Genomic DNA, 19,843 nt, shown 5'->3' with positions numbered 1-19,843 from the left:
GTTCCGTTGACTGTCGGTTCTACGATTAATGACGGATCCGAGAATTTTGCAAAGCGCCGCGCTATATATGTTCCCTGAAACTTACTATGTCAAGCGCCAGTATAAAATTAATTTTCCACCACGCGGTCACTGGCGAGTCATGGCCATGAAACAAATTTATCCTTTACACAATGGCCTACTACAAAAAAGTTAAGCAGAATTAAATTCATTTAACAGCACATGACGGCAGTGTGTGTCCGAATTGGTGGACGGGGGAACGATATGGAGAAATAGCCCAACTAATAGTGCAGTCACAAAGTGCAGCCTATATGCTAACGCAGCAAACATTGCATTCACGGTCAGTACACCCCTGCAACGCAAAAATTTTGGTCACACTGATGCAACTTTTTCCCATTTCCATCGAACTTAGCACAACTGCTCACTAATTCAATGTGGCACAATGCTCAGAGCAGAATACTGAAATGAGCTGTAGGCGAGCTGTTTCGTCCAAAGAACTTAAATGCTGCAAAGGAAGCAACTGTGTTTTCCTCAACCATAAAAAGCTGTAACGCTTTCAAATATTCAAGGAGTGTCTGTTTGGTCATCTCGTGAGGATATCATGAATACATAAGTAGATAAAATTTACGTCTCCAAGGGTGTATTTTATATCAATCTTTACTTTTAACTCAATGCTGCGGTGCGCTCGACCTTGAAGTCAGTGTTCAGCAACGCTGTTACTGCTGTTGTCACACTTATTGTGAGCTAACTATCACATCAATAAGTGCCTGTTCAGATAAGCCTGCATGCCCGTTGACATGGGTGGCATTGGGTGTATCTGTTGCTGAAGCAATTACTTGTGCTGACGTGGCTACTGCGAGAAGCCTGTTTCTTCAGTATTTTCTTTCGCATATATTTCTTTTATTTGCGTTCTATCTGCACCCGCAGCACTGGTAGTGGCGCAGTTGGAGGTAGCCATTAGACGTTTTTAGCATACCCGAGTCGTATTAGCGTAGACGTGTACCAAACTTACAGGACGCCTCCTGCGCGCGCACAGTAGACTCGCCCAGCCCCATACATGTCACTGCGGGTGCGTGCGGAAAACCCGCTGTACGACTGCGCTAATACGTCTCAGGTATGGACTCACGAACGGACAAAAATCTGTGGGCAAAGAGACGTGGAAATGTAGCGCTAAAATAATAATAATAATAATACTTTATTGCGCCAAATATTAAAAAAAAATGTACAGAAATCCGGCCTGCCAAAGCCTCATAGGGCTTCAGTGGGAGAGCCCGACAGGCAGGGGAACCGCGCAGATATACACATAGGCAAAAAAAAACACACATTCAAAATAACGGACATCAAATTAGTAAGATGGTGAGAACAAAATAGACACAAGACTCATGTTACATGAAGGAAAAAAAATCCTCATCAGATTAAATTGCAAGGAAGAAAAACCAAAGTGACATGACAATACCTCAGATCAATGCAATAAATACAGCAGTAACCAATGAAATCACAAGATTTACTTGACAGGTGGTAAAGCACATGCATGATGTCGTAAACCTTCTAATTAATGTATCGCAGCATCTCTTTTATTTTGTATTTAGTTTTTGCCCGGCGAACACTTGGAGGTAACCTGTTAAAGTGAAAGGGAACGTAATAATCTCTTACACGTCTTCCATATCTTGTAGACCGTCGGGGAATACAAAAAGGTTCCTTCGGTCGAAGAGACCGTGTGGGAACATACGGAATCTTATAGTCACTAAGCCAAAAATATTTCAGGACGATCGTTTCCATCAAAAGGCGATCAAAATCAGGCAGAGAAAATACCTTAAAGAGATCAGAATCGGAGGGAAGGCCTAAATCATAGCCGATATTTTTATGCGAAGCATAGCTACCACTACAGCCCTTCACCGTGGTTATGCGCCTCCAAATCACGTGATACATGACGTCACACCACGTGACACGATGACGTCACGACAGTAGAGATACGGGGGCCCACTTCGCGCCGTCGCTGTGGTTGTGCGCCTCCAAATCACGTGATACATGACGTCACACCACGTGACACGATGACGTCACGACAGTGGAGAAACGAGGGCCCACCTCGCGCCGTCGCTGTGGTTGTGCACCTCCAAATCACGTGATACATGACGTCACACCACGTGACACGATGACGTCACGACAGTGGAGAAACGGGGGCCCACCTCGCGCCGTCGCTTTGGTTGTGCGCCTCCAAATCACGTGACACGATGATGCCACACCACGTGACACGATGACGTCACGGCAGCGGAGAAACGGGGGCCCACCTCGCGCCGTCGCTGTGGTTGTGCGCCTCCAAATCACGTGATACATGACGTCACACCACGTGACACGATGACGTCGCGACAGTGGAGAAACGGGGGCCCACCTCGCGCCGTCGCTGTGGTTGTGCGCCTCCAAATCACGTGATACATGACGTCACACCACGTGACTTGATGACGTCACGACAGTGCAGTAACGGGAGCCCACCTCGCGCCGTCGCTGTGGTTGTTCGCCTCCAAATTACGCGACACGATGATGCTTCGCATTCTCCAAGCTTAACAAAGTTAAGCCTCAGCCATTTTTTAATAAAGATCGTAGGAGAGAATTAATCCTGCACTTCCAGCGAACTGCACAGTGACCATAAATCGTTATGCCATAGCGCAGTATGCTATAACCAAGGGCATTTACGATAACTTCGCGTATTGAAAGCGGCATGTAGTACCTGATGTTGTAAAGCACACAGGAAGCGGTTCGGAGCTTTTTACAAACGTGGGACAAGTGATCATTTCATGAAAGAGCACTGTCAAAGTATAATTCTAGGTATTTCAGTGTATTTGTATAGCTCAAGGGTACACATTGACATTGGGAACAATCAGATCCGTGCAAGAAAAGGTGATGGTTTAAATCTACCTTCTTCATCGGGCTGTGAAAGCATATAAGCTGAGCCTTAGAGCTGTTAACCTTAATTAGGTTGTTTGAGAATCAGTCCATAGAAATTATTGCTGCAGCTTGAAGAGAAGAAATTGTGTCAGAGTAGTTCGGTGACTGGGTTACAAGTACAGTATCGTCAGCGTACTGGTACAGGCCTACAGGAACAAAGTTTGAAAGGTCATTCACGTAGACGTTAAATAGCAGGGGACTAATTATAGAACCTTGCGGAACGCCAGCTTTAATTAACAAAGAAGCGCTCTTTGCCCGGCCAATGGAGACATATTGCGTTCTCTGCAGTAAAAAATTTTCCAAAAGCGAAAGAAACACTCCACGGAAGCCTAACCTTCCTTCTTTAAAAAAAAAGCATGAAAATTCTTGGCAGTGGTGACGTTGTTTTCATTGCTTTCCATCCGTTTCCTAGGGCTTCGGTATCGAAAACCGTCGTGCAGATTGTTTTCATTAGCCAGCGCTAGGATTTTGCGCGTGCGCAGATCGGTCACATGAAACAATCCTCGGTTACGTAAACGGCCCTGAATTGATTTCCATGGGCATATTCTAGCGCAACAGATCAGTAGAAGCGGTTTTTGCGGGTATTCGAGTCAAATCTGCGAGCTCTGCGTGTACCCTATAATTTAGAACGAATTTTTAAAAATCGCAGCTGCAGTAGCTCGCAACCAATTAGGGCGACACACCTCACCGCGCATCCCCTACTCCGATGTCAGTGGGAAGACGGGGCGAATTTGAAATAGGCCCTTCTTCTGAAGTAGCCACCATACTTGAAGGCTGTGCCATGAGCCCACTGACGTTATCGGTGTAGGTGATGCGATGGTGTATCGCCCTAATCGGTTGCGAGCTTCAGCGATCAGAGATTTGTAAAAAAATTCATTTGAATTATAGGGTCAACGCAGAGCTTTCAGATTTGACCCGAATACCCACAAACACAAATGCTACAGATCAGTTGCACAAGAATATACCCATCGAAATCATTTCGGGGCCCCTTTAAGCCCGGTCGCGCGCAGCGCTGCGACGAGGAGGAGGATACAGGGAGAGCACAGGCGGATTCATTCCTGCTGTGCAAAATATAACCTCACCGAGTCTGAGAAAACTCAGCTGAACAGATACATGTACGCACATACACTTACACAGACTGAATATATAGTCATAAAAGCCGCAGTCTCGTAGTTAGGATGGCCGAGCGGTCTAAGGCGCCATATTTAAGCTCTGGTCCTCGAAAGAGGGCGTGGGTTCGAACCCCACCTCTGACAGTATTCCTTTTTATAAGTCTTTTGGACCTGCTGTGAACTCTCTACGCGCGCAACGCTAATACACATTTTTATTAAGCAGCACAGTCATGTTTTTTTTCTTCCCTCTTCCTTTGGTGTTCGGCTACTCATGCTAAAGTCACGGGTTTGATTCCGGCCGCGTCGCCCTTATTTTGATTGGGGCGAAACAGAGAAACGCCTGTATTCTGTGCGATGTCAGCGCAAATCAATTAACCACAGTTGGTCTAAATTAATCCGGAGCCCTCCGCTATACGGTGTCCCTCACAGTCCACATGTATCGCGTTGGGACGTTAAACTACAAACTTTTACTCCTTCACGCTCTCACCCACTCAATTGCGCCGGTAGACCATTGCTTTGGGACCATTAGGAATCTCACCTAGGGCGTCAGCACAGGCGACTACGGATATTTGAGCTGAGGTGAAGGGAACGACAAAAACGGAGGGCGCTTAACACTGCTTACGTGCTTTGAATGCGTAAGCATTGTCTCATCGTGAACTCTGTAGCGAGGTTCAGTAAGGATTCCTTCCTGTCTATAATGACACAACTGCTCATTAGCTTGTCACTACTGTCTATGTAAAACTAAGAGTCCTAATACACAGTCCAGTGTTAGAGGCACCTGAGTGAGTGATTCCTTAAGATGTTCACAGTGTGCACGCTCCTCAGCGTACGCTGGGTATTCGGATGAAATATGCTCCACTGTATCTGCTAAGCCGCAGTTGTCGAAATGTGTGCAGTTAGCTTGACCTAAACGGAACTATAAGGCGTTTGTAAACGCAGTGTTTAGACGAAGTCGATGATAAAGAGCTTCCAGATGGCGAGGATGTCTGGGTGACAATCTTGAATTGAGGCATGGGTCGAGGAAGTGCAGAAATTGGTCCAGCATTTTGAAGGCGGCAAAATGCAAAAGCGCCCGTATGCGGAGATTTATGTGCCTGTTAATGAAACCCGCGTAGTCGAAATTAATTTCGATCTCTCCGCTGCAGCGTGTTCCATAGAACTCAGTGTTGCTGTGCCATGTAAAGGTCAGTGAGTGAGCCGAGCGCCGTATCCACGCGGCGGGCAATTTGTAGTTGGGGGCAGCAGAGGTTTAAAAGGTGCACTGAAGAGGAATTTGAACACGTCTTTTTGCCGCGGGAACTTGATCTACTCGTTCCCAGCATTCTCAGAAACTGCGATTTATTGCACTGTGCGGTCCATTTCCGTAATTAAATCGGATTAAAGTCCGGCTCCCGCCTTTTTTTTTTTTTTGAACTCCCCGCATACGGTGGAAGGAGTCGACCAACGCATGAAGTGCCTTTCAGCCAGTCGCGTGGCCACTTTGCTTTCACTTTTATTTTGTTTCTTTTAGGTTTCCGTGAATAAATATGTCTAGCCAGAGACTACACAGCTGCAAATTGGGCCCACGGAAATAAAAATACGCGTGGACTCTTTGCTTTCGCCGAACACCACGTATAACTCCGCCGATGGCAGAACGGCAAGTCGCCACGGGACTGGGTGAAATTTGGTCAACTCCTCCCACCATTTGCGAGGAATTAAAAAAAAAAATTCGGGAGCCCGATGGTAATCTGATTTAAATTAGGGAAATCAGGCGCACAGGGCAATAATTCGAAGCTTCTAAGAACGCTCGGAACGTGTAGATCTAGTTCCAGCGGTAAAAATATGAGTTCAGATTCCTCTTCAGTGCACCTTTAAGTGAATAATCAGGTTTGAATTTTGAAGTCGGGTAGTCCTGGCTGGCGCAACGCAGGGGTAATTAGAAACCACTGCCAGAACTACGCCTTTGTCCAGCTGTGAATGTAGCCTGGATGATCAGCACTGTAAAAACGACGATGATCAACACCACATCTGCACTTCTGGATCAACGTGTTGAGCACAGAATAAAGAAGAAATCACCCCCTTCCAAGCAAAGTTAGATAACATTGTACTTTATGAACGCTTATTTTTGAGCTCGGACAGAAAACCGTGCATGTGATGGACACCGAAGTCCGCGAATACAGGCACTGAATGCGTTCCTACATGAAAAGCCGAATATTGCTCCTTATTCTGCCGAATGAACTGGGTCTGTAAATGGCGAGCACCGACTCCTTGAGTGCCTGCCACCTACTGCACAAGCAATATAAAAGGGAACACGCAGCATGTCACTTTTGCGTTTTGTAATCGAGCCCACTCACTTGTTTACGGCATAGGCATACACAAAAACGGGTGTCTAGTGAGCGAAACGTTCCCGCCCTCCTCCAGGGTGCAATAGTGATCCCTACGTAAGTACGAGCCAGGCCCGCAAGCACCACGTGACCTTACCGTCTCCAAAGCGCCCGCTTCATGACCACCTGGACAAGTTTTCTCGGCCGGAAGGTCAGAGCGCGAATGTTTGGCTATGAATGTCCCTCGTAGAGATACAATTCAAGAACGAAGCGGCGAATGCCACTAAAAGGTGGCCCTCAAGCCCATGGTCGCGACGTAGTGCTTAATTCCCTTACAGCTGTTTGCCTGACATCGCGGGAGCTTTCGTATAGAAGGTCTAGATGTGGATGGTGTATACTTGTGTATGTAAAGCGTCACGAATCACGCAGACAGACAGGCGTGTGTGGGCAACCGTTGGCAGCAGAAATAACCCAAAACACGAAGGCACATAAAATTGAGCACGTGTGGGTCTCTCCACCGCATAAAGTGCGTCGCAGTGAATGGCTCTGAAGGCAAAACATTTGGAACAGAACTTCATCAAAACTATGAGCGCATTGTGATCTGAGACGGCGAAATGGACGATGGCGTACTGCAGTGCACTGCAGAATCAATCGCAGCTAGTGTTATCTAGCGACAGTGCAGTAGTCATATGAAAGTTAAGAAGTTTCTCTCTCCAGCTTCTCCGTTATTTAGATATTGATGGGAAAACGGTATTACAATGGTTGAGCATGCGCAGTGGCACCGTGAACGCCACCGCAGCGGCCGGAGTCCGTGAACGCGGCAGTTCCATTCAGTCGGTCCCGCTAGCCGCTTGTCGAATCGCGACTCCAAGGCAGGTGTGGAGGCCTTCTCTGCTGGGAAAAAAATGTACCGGAACATGAGCGCGTACAATCAAAGGCGGAACGCTCAAAACTGTACAGTGAACAGAAGAAAATGAACGAAGACAATAAAAAAACGATGTAAACAAAGAATATACGCACGTTGGCAGATATCGTGTAGCCCACAGAAGGGGGTGCCACCAGAGCTGGACGATGGGGGCACCGTCTGGTTCTGGAACACGTATCCGCCACTCTTCTCGATCCGGCTCGATTCTGCGGCGGCCTTCCTCTGGCCGGCCAGCATGTTGACCTCTCGTGTGGATCTCTGCTCAACGACGGACTGCGGGCTCGACGTCAGCGCACCAAACCACATCGGGTCCGGGTTCTGGATGCCTCGCATGACCTCCTTGGGGACCTGGTACTCGTCGACAGGGCGCTGCTCTTCCTCGACGGACGTCGTGGTCGACGCCATGCCTTGCTCTGACTCCATGATGGAGGTCGACGGTGACGGAAATGGAGTGCCATGGAAATATCACCGGACACTGCTGGCCCTGGTCGTTGGTGCCATCCTGTTCCGAATGTTGTTATTGTTGTAGCCTTTGACAGAATGGCACATACCCACGCTGGGGGATCGGCCAAGAATCGGGAGGTAAAGGTTGATATTCACCTGTACATAGTAAAGGCAAAAGAAAAGCACACGGGAGTGGAACACCGGGGATGTCTACCGCAAGAAGGGCAGGGAGAGGAAGGAAAAAAATAATAATCACATATATATATATGGGTTGCGAAAGCGTGAAGTACTAGACTGCTTATAAGAATATATAGCGAAGTATACGCTTCGTTAAAGGAAACATATTTATTCAACTCGACGCTTCGATCGGAGCGTCGAGTTGAATAAATATGTTTCCTTTAACGAAGCGTATACTTCGCTATATATATATATATATATATATATACCAGGTGTCCCAGCTAAATGTAACCAAGCTTTTAAAAAACACGGGATTTCCTAGCCGTCTGAAACAAAATGAGGGTTGTTTAGAGTCGCGTGACCTAGTCTGGACTATTTTTTTCGTTCTGCAAGGTTGACTAATTCGTTAAGCTTAATTAACTAACTTTTTAATTACTGACTTGAGGAACAAAGTGTCAATGGAAAAGTTGTAGATCGCTTTGAGAAGCAGCTTACTGAGACATTTGCAGCAAAGTGATATTTACGTAAAGTAGTTTTTTTTACTGGCTTTTAACCATAACCCGCACAATAAGAAAAAGCTTCCACATGACAACTGTGCCACTTCAACGTCCCAAGACGCTCCTTAAAGAATAAAATTCGATTTTTCTGAAGTCCTCTCCTCGATAAGACTTTGGGTGCACACTGGGGCAGAGAAGTGAGCGAGCAGCTGGTCACGTGATAACTTTCTTTTAAGGCCAATAAATGAATCTACGTAAATCGTAACTTGACGGAAACAACACTACTAGCGGTTTTTCGAGGCGATCTAAAACTTTTGAATTTACATTTTCGTCCTGAAGTCAATAATTAAAAAAATATCTAATTAAACTTAACTAATTAATTAACTTTGAAGAGCGAAAAAAACACTCAAGACTAGGCCACGCGACTATGAACAACCCTCAGTTGGTTTCACTGGACTAGGACACTTCGCCTGTTTTAAAAGTTTGGTTACATTTAGCTGGGACACCCGGTATATATCTATATATATATATATATATATATATATATTTTTTCTCTCTTTCTTTTTTTTTAACGTCCCAAAGCGACTAAGGCTATGAGAGACGCCGTAGTGAAGGGCTCCGGAAATTTAGACCACCTAGGGTTCTTTAACGTGCACTGACATCGCACACTACACGGGCCTCTAGAATTTCTCCTCCAAAGAAATTCTAGCCGCCGCGGCCGGGATCGAACCCGCGTCTTTTGGGTCAGAAGGCCGAGCACCATAGCCACTGAGCCACCGCGGCGGCATACATACATATATATATATATATATATATATATATATATATATATATATATATATATATATATATATATATATATATATATATATATAGATTATAAAGATCCCCTGTGCCCCTTGGTTTCTGTGGCTGTTGGCTTCTCTCATATTTATAACGAGCCCCTCATTCCCCTTTCCTCGTCTGCTTCATTGCTTAACGAGGGCCTCGGTTCTGGCAGCCTTGATGCCTTAGGAAGCATAAGAGGGTTCTCACACAGCTTCCACCCTCGCCGTTCGATGACGTTCTACGTCACATCAGCGGTAACTCAGGACGTGCCACGTCCGCCGCTTAAGAACGTGGGTGGCGCTGGTGAACACTCCCAAGGTTAGGTTATTTGTAAACATAAATACCCCCGAAAGCAGCAGGTTTGACAGCCGTCGCCGTAGCTTAGCGCTAGAGCACCGGACGCGTAATTCGGAGGTCATGGGTTCGGATCCCACCGGCGGCATGTGGTTGTTTTTTCTTCTGCTTTTCTAATCAATTAGCTTTAAGCGATAACATATTCAGTAATATAAATTGATCAACACCACAAAATAAATAAATAAAATTAAAAATCCCCTGTGCGTCTTGGTTTCTGTGGCTGTTGGCTTCTCTTATATATATATATATATATATATATATATATATATATATATATATATATATAGAGAGAGAGAGAGAGAGAGAGAGAGAGAGAGACGCGTTTGGATTGGAGAATGAGAGAGAGGTAGAGAGAAAAGAGAAAGAATAATTCAAAAAATAATGAAGCATAAAAAAGAAAATACTGAAAGCTATAGCAAGGCACACATCTAACAGCACGGCCTTCGTCTTCCTCTACGCTCGCCTTCGGCTTCGGCCTTCGGTGGTCGTCGTCGTCTTCTGCCAGCCCCTGTCTCCGGAATCGCGTGGCACTTAACAATACAGGCTTGGCGGGGAATAATGACTGGTTCCTGCTCTTTGTCTGACGGAACAGCTACGTTCCTCGGCCTCAATAACTAAATTTCTGCGGGGATCGCACTTTTTCCCTTGGTGGGGCGACGTGAACGTGTTTTTAATCAGTCTTTTTAGCAATGAGTTTCACCTCTGAGAACGACAGATACGTTCGAGATGTCTTCTAAGGTTACCTCAGTCACATTCTCTATGCCTGTACCGCGGACATTCCCCCAATGGATCTGCAGCTTTCCGAGCAGTGCACCGAGCCCTAGGAGTTGCCGTGCACCAAGGGCTCGTGGCCAGTTGGCAGGGATAACACCCCCCTCTCCCCCTTATTCCACCAAATTGATGAATAAAAATTGTTTAGATCTGTCTCTCTCTTTACACCTTGCTCGAAAGACCTTGTTTTCCCTTGCCTGTTTCGCTTCTGCTTTGCTGTCTCTTTCCCTAAAGACACTTCTTCATCGGCTTACTTTTCTCCAGTTAAGCGGAATAAACTATCGCTTCAGGTCAGCGCTTGCTCTCCGTACCCTTGCTTATCAGTCCTCCCATGTCGTTCGCGAGACTCGTAAAGGTGTCAGGGTGCAAATTAAAATGTCTTGTCTTGCATTCATAGCATGAATAGCCTGGTACGGCCGGTATAAACTAATAATATTGACTTGATACTGAAACTCGCGTAAAACAGATAAAACGATGGTCTGCGGCGGAACTCGATCGGTACCCTCGTACCCCAACATGACCACATAGAGGTATACATAGTCTAGCTATTGTTAAATGCATCAAGGTTACTAGCGTGAAAGAGAGGCAGCCCTCAGAGCATGCCGGCCCGTTACGCATACGTGCGTACAAGAGCGCTACAGAAACGCGTAAACATTAGCACACAAGTAATGTGACAGTCCTGCAACAACGCTGCAAGATTACAAGTGTCTCCACTGATGAAGTTTTTCTTTTCTTTTTCTTGCGGCGTTTCTAAAGCTGCCGCGCAGGAGTTGGACACCAAGCTTTCTGTTGTAAACAAAAATTTCGGTCCTTCCAAATCAGCTTTTGGTATTTTAAAATCGTGTATACGCCACGTCGCACCTGGGGAGTGTCTCCAGGTTCCGATTTCGAGAACAGCGCCGTTAGTCATAAAACCGGCATTGCTTACGCCAGTATGAACAGAAAAATTCAGAGCTGCACAAGTCACAGGTGGGCACGCTCCTCAGTAAACAAGCACAGTGGTCGAGATCAAAGCGTGCGGAGTAAATAAAGCCCGTTCGTAAAGTCTTCAATGCTGGAAATCAGCACCCCATCTATGCGTGCAGTGGCAAAGATGCTGTGGCAGAACAGCTCGCTCGTTCTGAGTTTACGAATGCTTTTCGGATAATCGGCGAGCCAAAGAGACACAGTAGTTTTATTCCGAAGTCTGGTTTTAAAAAATGATGGTCGATTTGCGCAATTAGGCAAATGTGAATCAGGTGCGCTAGCAGCTCGGTTTTCCCTTCAGTTCCGGTGTTCAGATCCAGTGTTCACAGATGGCAGTTGTTCGGATAGCGGTAATGGGTTAATGTCCACCTATGCAGAATTGGTCATCCTCTACACTGATAGATCCCTACGAGTCTTCCCACCACTCCTGGTGCAGTGGTGCAAGGAGTGGTCAAGTGATGCTCCCATTTCCGCATTTCAGCCACAAAGTTTTCAATGCCAACGTAAGAGGCGCACATCTCTCTATCACTACCGCCACGTAGCTCAAAGCGCGATTGAGGTACCCACTGCCCCAATAAGCCAGTTATGCGGCTTTCCTTTGGCGACTCTCTCAGGGGCTTTACGTCAGAATTGTTTTTTGAGGAAATGAAATGGCGCAGTAACTGTCTCACATCTCGGTGGACAACCGCGCCGTAAGGGAAGGCATAAAGGAGGGTGTGAAAGAAGACAGGAAGAAAGAAGTGCCATAGTGGAGAACTCCGGAATAATTCCGACTACAGCGCGAACTACAAGGGACAAGAAAAGAAGGGACACAGGACGAGCGCTTTTCTTGTCCCTTGTAGTTCGCGCTGTTTACATCATGAATATCTACCAACTCGCCCAACTGAACGTTTTGCTAATCCACATGGAGAGTTACTGTACGCCTTCTTCGTAATTTAACCCAACCTAACCTACGTGGATTTAACACGAGGTTGATGCTAAATCCGAAGAATAACCTTAAAGACGAGACGAGTTATTACGAGTTCCTGCATAAACATCGTAAGCTTAGTATAGGAACTTCTCTTTTAGGCATTTTTTTATAGGGGGGGGGGGGGGGGGGTGAAATGGATGAGGGCTGTGGAGGCGAAACTAGGCTGTAAGCCAGTCTATTAACGAAATCAATTATTAATCACCAACTACTGTTACCCGTTGACCACACGCAAAAAATCCCTGTTCAGTTGACTGCTGGTTCTGCGATTAATGACGGATCCGATAATTTTGCAAAGCGCCACGCTATATGGTCTTACAAACTTATCATGCCCAGCTACAGGCATTTTTTTTAAAGGGGGGGGGGGGGGGGGGGTTGAAATTGATGAGGGCTGTGGAGGCGAAACTAGGCTGTAAGCCAGTCTATTAACCAATTCAATTATTAATCACCAATTACTGTTACCCGTTGACCACACGCAAAAAATCCCTGTTCAGTTGACTGCTGGTTCTGCGATTAATGACGGATCCGATAATTTTGCAAAGCGCCACGCTATATGTTCCTACAAACTTATCATGCCAAGCTACTGTGCACAAAATAATTTCACACCACGCGGTCACTGGCGAGTCCTGGCCAGAAAACAAAAGTATAATTTAGCCATTGGCCTACTAAAAAGAAGGTAAACAGAATTAAATTCATTTAGCAGCACAGCACGGCAGTCTGTGTGTCTGAATTGGTGAACGAGGAAACGTTATGTTGAAGTAACCCAACTGATAGTGCAGTCACAAAGCGCAGCCTATAAGCTAACGCAGCAAACATTGCATTCATGCTCAGTAGAGCCCTGCAACGCAAACTTCGGTCACACTGATGCAACTTTTGCCCATTTGCATCGAACTTAGCACAACTGCTCACTATTTCAATGTGGCACATTGCTCAGTGCAGAATACTGAAATGAGCTGTTCGTGATCTGTTTCGTCCAAAGAACTTCAATGCTGCAAAGGAAGCAATTGTGTGTTCCTAAAGCATAAGAAGCTGAAACGCTTTCAAATATTCAAGGAGAGTCTCTTTGGTCGTCTCAGGATATTATGCATTCATAAGTGGATAAAATTTACCTCTCGAAGGTTATATTTATTATCTGTCTTTACTTTACTTCAATGCTGCGATGCGCACGACCTTAAAGTCAGTCTTCAGCAACGCTGTTATTGCCATTGTCACACTTTTTGCGACCTAACTATCACATAAACAAGTGCCCCTTTGCGTAAGCTTCTATGACCTGCATGCCCGTTGACATGGGGGACATTGCGTGTATCTGCAGCTGTAGCAATTACTTCGGGTGACACCGTTACTGTGACATGCCTATTTTTTTCAATAATTTCTTTCGCATCTATTTTTTTTCAGTTGACATCTGTCTGCACGCGGCAGTGATAGTGGCGTAGTTGGAGGTAGTCATTAGACGTTTGTAGCAAACCCGATACGTATTAGCATAGACGTATGCCAGTTTTAATCGGAAGCCTCCTGCGCACGCGCAGTGGCCTCTTCGGACAAAGAGAGGTGGAAATCTGCGGACAAAGAGAGGTGAAAATGTAGCGCTAAAAGCATTCCTGCTTTAGAAAAAAAAAGCATGTAAATACTTGGCAGCGGTGACGTCGTTTTCATCGCTTTGCATGTGTTTCCTAGTGCCGTGGTGTCGGAAATCGTCGTGCAGATTGTTTTCATCAGTCACCGCTAGGATTTTGCGCGTGCGCAGATCGGTCGCATGAAACGCGCTTCGGTTACCTAAAAGGACACTGAAATGATTTCTATGGGCATATTCTAGTGCAACGGATCAGTAGAGGTGGTTTTTGCGGGTATTCAAGTAAAGCTTGAAAGCTCTGCTTGGACCCCATCGCAGCTCGCAATAGCTCGCTACAGATTAGGGCGACACATCTCACCGCGCGTCCGCTCCACGATGACGTCAGTGGTCAGATGGGGCGAGCTTGAAGACAGGCCCTTCTGGCCACTGACGTCATCGGGGTAGGGGACGCGGGATAAGGTGTGTCGCCCTAATCGGTTGTGAGCTGCTACGAGCAGCGATTTTTGAAAATTCATTATAAATTATGGGTCCACGCGGCGCTTTCAAATTTCACTCGAAAACCCGCAAAGATCACCTCTACAGATCTGTTGCACTAGAATATGCCCACGCAAATCATTTCAGGGTCCCTTTAAGCTAGGTCGCGCTCAGCGTTGCGACGAGGAGGAGGATACAGGGAGAGGATCGGCAGATTCATTCTGCGGTGCAAAATTTAACCTCACCAAGTACGATATCTCAGCTGAACAGGTACATGTACGCTCATACACCTGCACAGAGTGAATATATGGTCATAAAAGTCACTTTATCGTGGTCAGTATGGCCGAGCGGTCTAAGGCGCCAGATTTAAGCTCTGGTCCTCGCAAGAGGGCGTGGGTTCCAACCCCACTGCTGACAAAGTTTCTTTTTATTTTTGCTTTTAGGCCTATTGTCGACGCTCTACTTGCGGAGCGCTAATACGCATTTCTATTAAGCAGAACACTCCTGTTTGTTTGTTTTTTTCCCCTGCAGTCGGATACAACTAAAGCGCCAAATGCCCCTCAGATGATACACCCCAGAGCACAGCACGGTGTCAGGACGGAAAATTCGCTGACCCGTCGCTCCTACGCCTGGGCCGGGCTTGAAGTTGCGGGTCCTAAAGGAGCTTCATTCGATTCTTCTGCAGTTGCCGGTTCCAATCGTTGTGTGTGTTCCCAAAATCACACCTGCAGGCTTTGAGAAACGCCACTGAGGTAAAGCATATTGATTTAGCCGACGTCGTGTCTTTTAACACATACTATGCATTAAACAGGCGTTTTTGATTTTCGTCTCCACTGAACAGCAGCCTTGAGTTCTACCTTTGAAATCATGTTCAATAAAGGAAAGCAAATGCTCCGGCTAAAAACACGTTTTTGTATTTAGACACCACGCGCCGTAAAATATGACTGCAGATTAGAAACCTAAAGGTAACCAGAAGTAGTTTTTACGCGTGCGTCCGGCCCTCTTCATTTAACTCTCGGAACTCCCAAGCGGCCTCACAGATGACATCACTGTTGAAAAAACCGTGCGGCCGGACCCGCCTCATCCTCACTTCTTTTTATAATTAGCAAACGAATTTCTTTAAGCTTTTTAGCCATTTCAGCGCATTTTCTGAACCCTTTATAACTTGCCTATAATACGAATCTCCTCCCATACAGTGAGCAATTTACCTCTTGCGCTACTGCGGCAACGGGCCCGAGCGCACTCCGAGCTTGGCGGACCGGCCAAGTACAGCAAAGGGATAACTTAGAGGGCCCTGGATTCAAGTCGCGGGCCTGGGCTGGGCTCGGTCCTCAGGATTATGCCTGTGCAGACCTCTGCCCCAGGCATTGGCGTTGGCCGATTTTCATAAAGTAGCGGTTAATCCACGGTCAATCCCCTGCCATGTTACAGCGTGACCAGGGATTAACCGCGAGGCCATGAAAATCAGTCGAAGCCATTGGCTGGAGGGCCTCCCTTGAAGGGCATCTGCCGCTTTGCACTTTAGTTGTGCCCTACTGTATAGTTTCCGTTTTTCGCGCGTTGGTGATACCGTCATACGTCAAGAACGCACGGGCCCAACTGTCGCCAAAGATTAAATCGCAACCACGGCATGGAATCTTCACATTTCTTTCATCCGTGACAGCTGCCACTGATGCCGCCGTAGGATTCCACCTAGCTGTGACATGTGGTGAAATGCCGTCAAGGCTCCCGCACTTTATACCCCTAGCGATGGCTCAGTGGCTTTGGTGTCCCGCTACTGGTGCCAAGGTCGCGGGTTCGATATCCGCTGTGCCGCTCGCATTTCGATGAGGGCGAAACCCGGAAACGCCCGCGTGCCGTGCGATATCAGAGCGAATGCATTAACCACAGTTGGTCGGAATTAATCCAGAGCCCTCCGCTATACGGTGTCCCTCGCACACAGAACACGAATACACCTATCTGTTAGTAAAAAAGGGAGTAAAGTTGTCCTCTAGCGCACGCCCTTCTTTATAGGGTGTGCTTAGAGGACAACTTTACTTCGTTTTTACACCTTTCTGTTTACATTGTGCACAGTCCCCATGTGTCGCTTTGAGGCGTTAACAAATTTTTACTCCTTCACTTTCTCACCCACTTAATGGAGCCGGTAGACCATCGCGTTGGTACCACTACCAAACTCGCTCAGGGCGTCAGCACAAGTGACCACGGACATTTGAGCTGAGGTGAAGGGAATCATCAAAACGGGGGGTGCTTACGACTGCTTACGTGCTTTGAACGCGAAAGCACTTTCTCATCGTGAGCTCTGTAGCAAGGTTAATTAAATCTTCCTTCCTTTCTAATGACACACCTACTCATTAGCATATAGTCGCAAGGAAGCGCATACACTAGGTACGCCTCTGTTCGCGAGGCAAGTCGATTCTATAGGATGATCACGGAGTCGCAAGTCGCGATTTCGGAACCCATTCAGTTTTGTGCCCTACGGGTTGCGTGCTCGCCTCTTTATCTGAAGGTCCTTGGTTCCATTCCCAGCACCTTGGCAGGAAATCTTTTCCTTCGCTGTAGGCATCGATATATCTCATGGTTTAGTGCTGACTTCACGCGAGAGCATGGTGACGTCACTGAGGAATTTTGCGCCATGCACGCGCGACGGACGCTGGCTTTCGTGCTGATCGGACATAAGTTTTCGAGTTAATATAGGCAAAAGCGTGCGCAAGAAATCGCAAAGAAGCGTTTAGCGTCCCGTCACAGCGTCGAATACGCTGACGCGCTGCACTTTGGCGATCACGCGGCATTGATTGTCGTCATGTAATATGCAATTCGAAGTGAATATTGCACAAAGACACGCATCTGCGTTGTGTTCTTTAGCGATCACATAGTGCAGATATTCTAGACTGTCGACGGTACGTCTTCTCTGCCGGTGAGGTGCACTGCGCGAATCACCGTACTACATCGATGTTTGCACCCTGATACACTCAGCTGTCGCTGTAACACAAATTCCGCGATAGCGTATTGTGCCCACCAGTTTCTTCAAACGGGTACCAGCTTTCCCCCGATCTAATACTCGGCTTTGCTGGGTAGCGGGCTTGAGAAAGGAGCCTGTACCTTCAAATCCCGCCACTGTATGAGCTACTAACCGGCGCAAAAAAAAAAAAGGAATAAGTGCCCGTATTTCTTTTCCCCCATACAATGGCCAACTGGAACGACTTCTCTCGCCCAACGCCGTGCTCCATACCAGCACTCCTCACTCTAAAAACACCATCGAATAATAAAGGTAGAAAAACATCCGTTAATGCTTTGTGATACAGTATCACTCACGAACTAAAGTAATAAATCTTATGACGAGATTTTCGCGGTACAAAAAAATATATAGGCAACTATATGAACTGTTTGAAAACATTGCGACAACACGCTCTCCGGCTTCAAGGACGTCCATTTTGGGGGCTAAAGGGGAGGGCAAGGAGGCGGACCACTGATGTCCCCCGGCGCCCTCGACTTTCTCTTCCACCGAACTACGACAATGAACGACGACAGAGCACTTCATTTCCTGCAACATCAGGAGTCACGCTGGCACTGCGCAATCAGGGCACGGGGGAAGCGGTGCCAACGTTCTGGAAAACACCGAGGACGACTGCACAGCGACCGTAGTCCTCAAAAAGGAGCAGCAAAATATTGGTAACAAGGGGTGTATGGCCGGGATAGGGAAACTTCCCGTTGTTACTCAATGCACGTCCACGGCAGGTATTCGAAACACTGTACTGGATAAAGGTAGAAGAAAGTGGTAATGGGAGATACCTTAGCATATCAGATTTGCTAATGACATTATACCCTGCTGAGTAGCCCACACTTTGAATTGCAGCAGATAGCTGAGGACCTCACTAGGCAAAGTCAGAATGGTAGGGGTGAAAACTAGTACGAAGAAAACTAAAGCGTGCAATGCGCAGCAGTCTGGCGAATCTAGCTCTGCAAAAATTGCAGTTCTAGCTCTACAGCTAACACTTTCGAAAAATCCCCTAGATAGGATGATCAAAATAGAGAAAGCACATATTCTCGGGAACAAACTGTCAGCCGCGGCGGAAGCCAATCATTTTCAAAAGCATGCTTATGAGCTAATTAACTCAAATTTACAAAACAACTTTTTACTCAGCACAGACTAGTGGTTACGGCCATTGGCGAATGCACAGCTATGGACCAGACGACGTTATAAACCCTTTCTCTAAAGTCCTCCATCGCGAGGAAATCTGGAGTTTTTTTGTTTTGCCGCCAAGATTGAAAGAGAGCGCATGAGCTGCGCCGGAAGTTCAAAGCAAATTCTATTCCTTGCTGACGCGTTGCAATGCACAAAGCGCCCAATTCGAACCGTCCGCGTTCTTGTACCATGACATGCACTTTCTTTTGCTTCGCTGCTATCATTTTTCATGCACCACGCGACGAAGCAAAAGAAAGCCCATGCCCTGGTACAACAGAGCAGGCAGTTCGAATTTTGCTCCCCAGGCAATGCAACACGACACCAGCAGACGTTACGTCTGCACTGATTCCCTCCGCTGTTTCGGTTTTGTGCACCCGCCCCAAGTGCAGATTTGGGGCGTGTGCATAAATCAGGCGCTCTCGGGCGCAGGGGGAATGCTCCGGACCTGTGATTAGTATCCACCACAAGAAAGACGGGGAGAGTAGCGTGCATGAAAGAGCAAAAGCTGCCTGCAGCAGCTGGCTCCGCGGCTGTATGCTGATCGGCTGATCAGCCCGAAGTCGCGGTTTGGATCTCGGCCGTGGCGGCAGCATTTTGAGATATATAGAGGGGGGCTTCTTTAATTGAATAACAGCTAATTTAGCCGGCGTTTAAATCCGCTGACTTGCTACTCTGCGTGGGGAAGGGATTCGGGGAGAGAAATATGCAAAGAGATATCAGTCAGTCAGTCAGTCAGTCAGTCAGTCCACGAAAAAATCGCCTTGGCCAGGCTACGTAATACGCACAATAAAGAACCGATGTTCTCTTAGCGTGACGACGTAGAAACCAACGGAACCAAAATGTAGTCGACGGCAGCAGAGGTTTAAGTGAAATAAACAGGTTTTATTTTGGTGCAGGGTAGTCCTGGCTGGCGCAACGCAGGGGTAATTAGTAACCACGGCCACAACTACGCTTTTCTCCAGCCAGGCGGTGGTGAAACTTTCTTTCCAGCGGATACAGAGGAGCCACCCGAAGCCGTCCCCATCTTAAACTTGCAAGCGTGGTCGAACGGGCTATAGTTGGTAGTTCATATTCGGAAAAAACAGCGGACCCTCAAGAAACGGACTGAGCAAGACAGGACGACACCGCTTAAATGACGGCCGCTATCCCTTGGGCAGCGGCGGCGTCTTCAGCCAGCTGGAGGAGTTTGACCTGTGTCCTCGGGTGGAGGCTGAGCATTGGAGCCTTCCAATGATCAGAGCCGGTAATGAGTGACTCGCGGGTAGGGACTGCGGAAATCCCGGTGAATGTAACCTGGATGACAACCACTGCAATCACGACGATGATCAAGAA

General features: G+C 47.0%; 1 protein-coding gene and 2 non-coding genes across 3 annotated transcripts; 2 read left to right on the top strand and 1 right to left on the bottom strand.

Moving 5' to 3' along the window:
• Positions 1–4,112: 4,112 nt before the first annotated feature.
• Positions 4,113–4,196, top strand: TRNAL-UAA (transfer RNA leucine (anticodon UAA)). The gene has a single exon. It is a non-coding gene; the product is annotated as a tRNA-Leu (tRNA).
• Positions 4,197–6,226: 2,030 nt separating this feature from the next.
• Positions 6,227–7,781, bottom strand: LOC149349803 (importin-7-like). The gene is made up of 3 exons (XM_089575500.1): positions 7,376–7,781; positions 7,138–7,246; positions 6,227–6,317 (listed from the first exon to the last, which is right to left on the bottom strand). The coding sequence occupies exons 1-3, from the start codon at positions 7,701–7,703 to the stop codon at positions 6,227–6,229; spliced, it is 528 nt and encodes a 175-aa protein (XP_089431626.1). The 5' UTR covers positions 7,704–7,781.
• A 6,880-nt stretch (positions 7,782–14,661) lies between these two features.
• Positions 14,662–14,745, top strand: TRNAL-UAA (transfer RNA leucine (anticodon UAA)). Its single transcript has one exon. It is a non-coding gene; the product is annotated as a tRNA-Leu (tRNA).
• Positions 14,746–19,843: the final 5,098 nt, after the last annotated feature.

Source organism: Amblyomma mixtum, chromosome 3 (assembly GCF_055824585.1).
Source record: "Amblyomma mixtum isolate Tamu chromosome 3, ASM5582458v1, whole genome shotgun sequence".
NCBI lineage: Eukaryota > Metazoa > Arthropoda > Arachnida > Ixodida > Ixodidae > Amblyomma > Amblyomma mixtum.
This window is presented reverse-complemented; position numbering and strand designations above follow the sequence as displayed.

What these genes read in the sequence shown, in the direction of transcription:
- LOC149349803 (XM_089575500.1), bottom strand. Translation starts at nt 7,703, where the DNA reads ATGGAGTCAGAGCAAGGCATGGCGTCGACCACGACGTCCGTCGAGGAA. An exon ending in GCTACACGATATCTGCCAAC is followed by an intron (nt 7,247 to 7,375) that starts GTGCGTATATTC and finishes TTTTCCCAGCAG; the next exon opens with AGAAGGCCTCCACACCTGCC. An exon ending in CCGCTGCGGTGGCGTTCACG is followed by an intron (nt 6,318 to 7,137) that starts GTGCCACTGCGC and finishes TTGCTTGTGCAG; the next exon opens with TAGGTGGCAGGCACTCAAGG.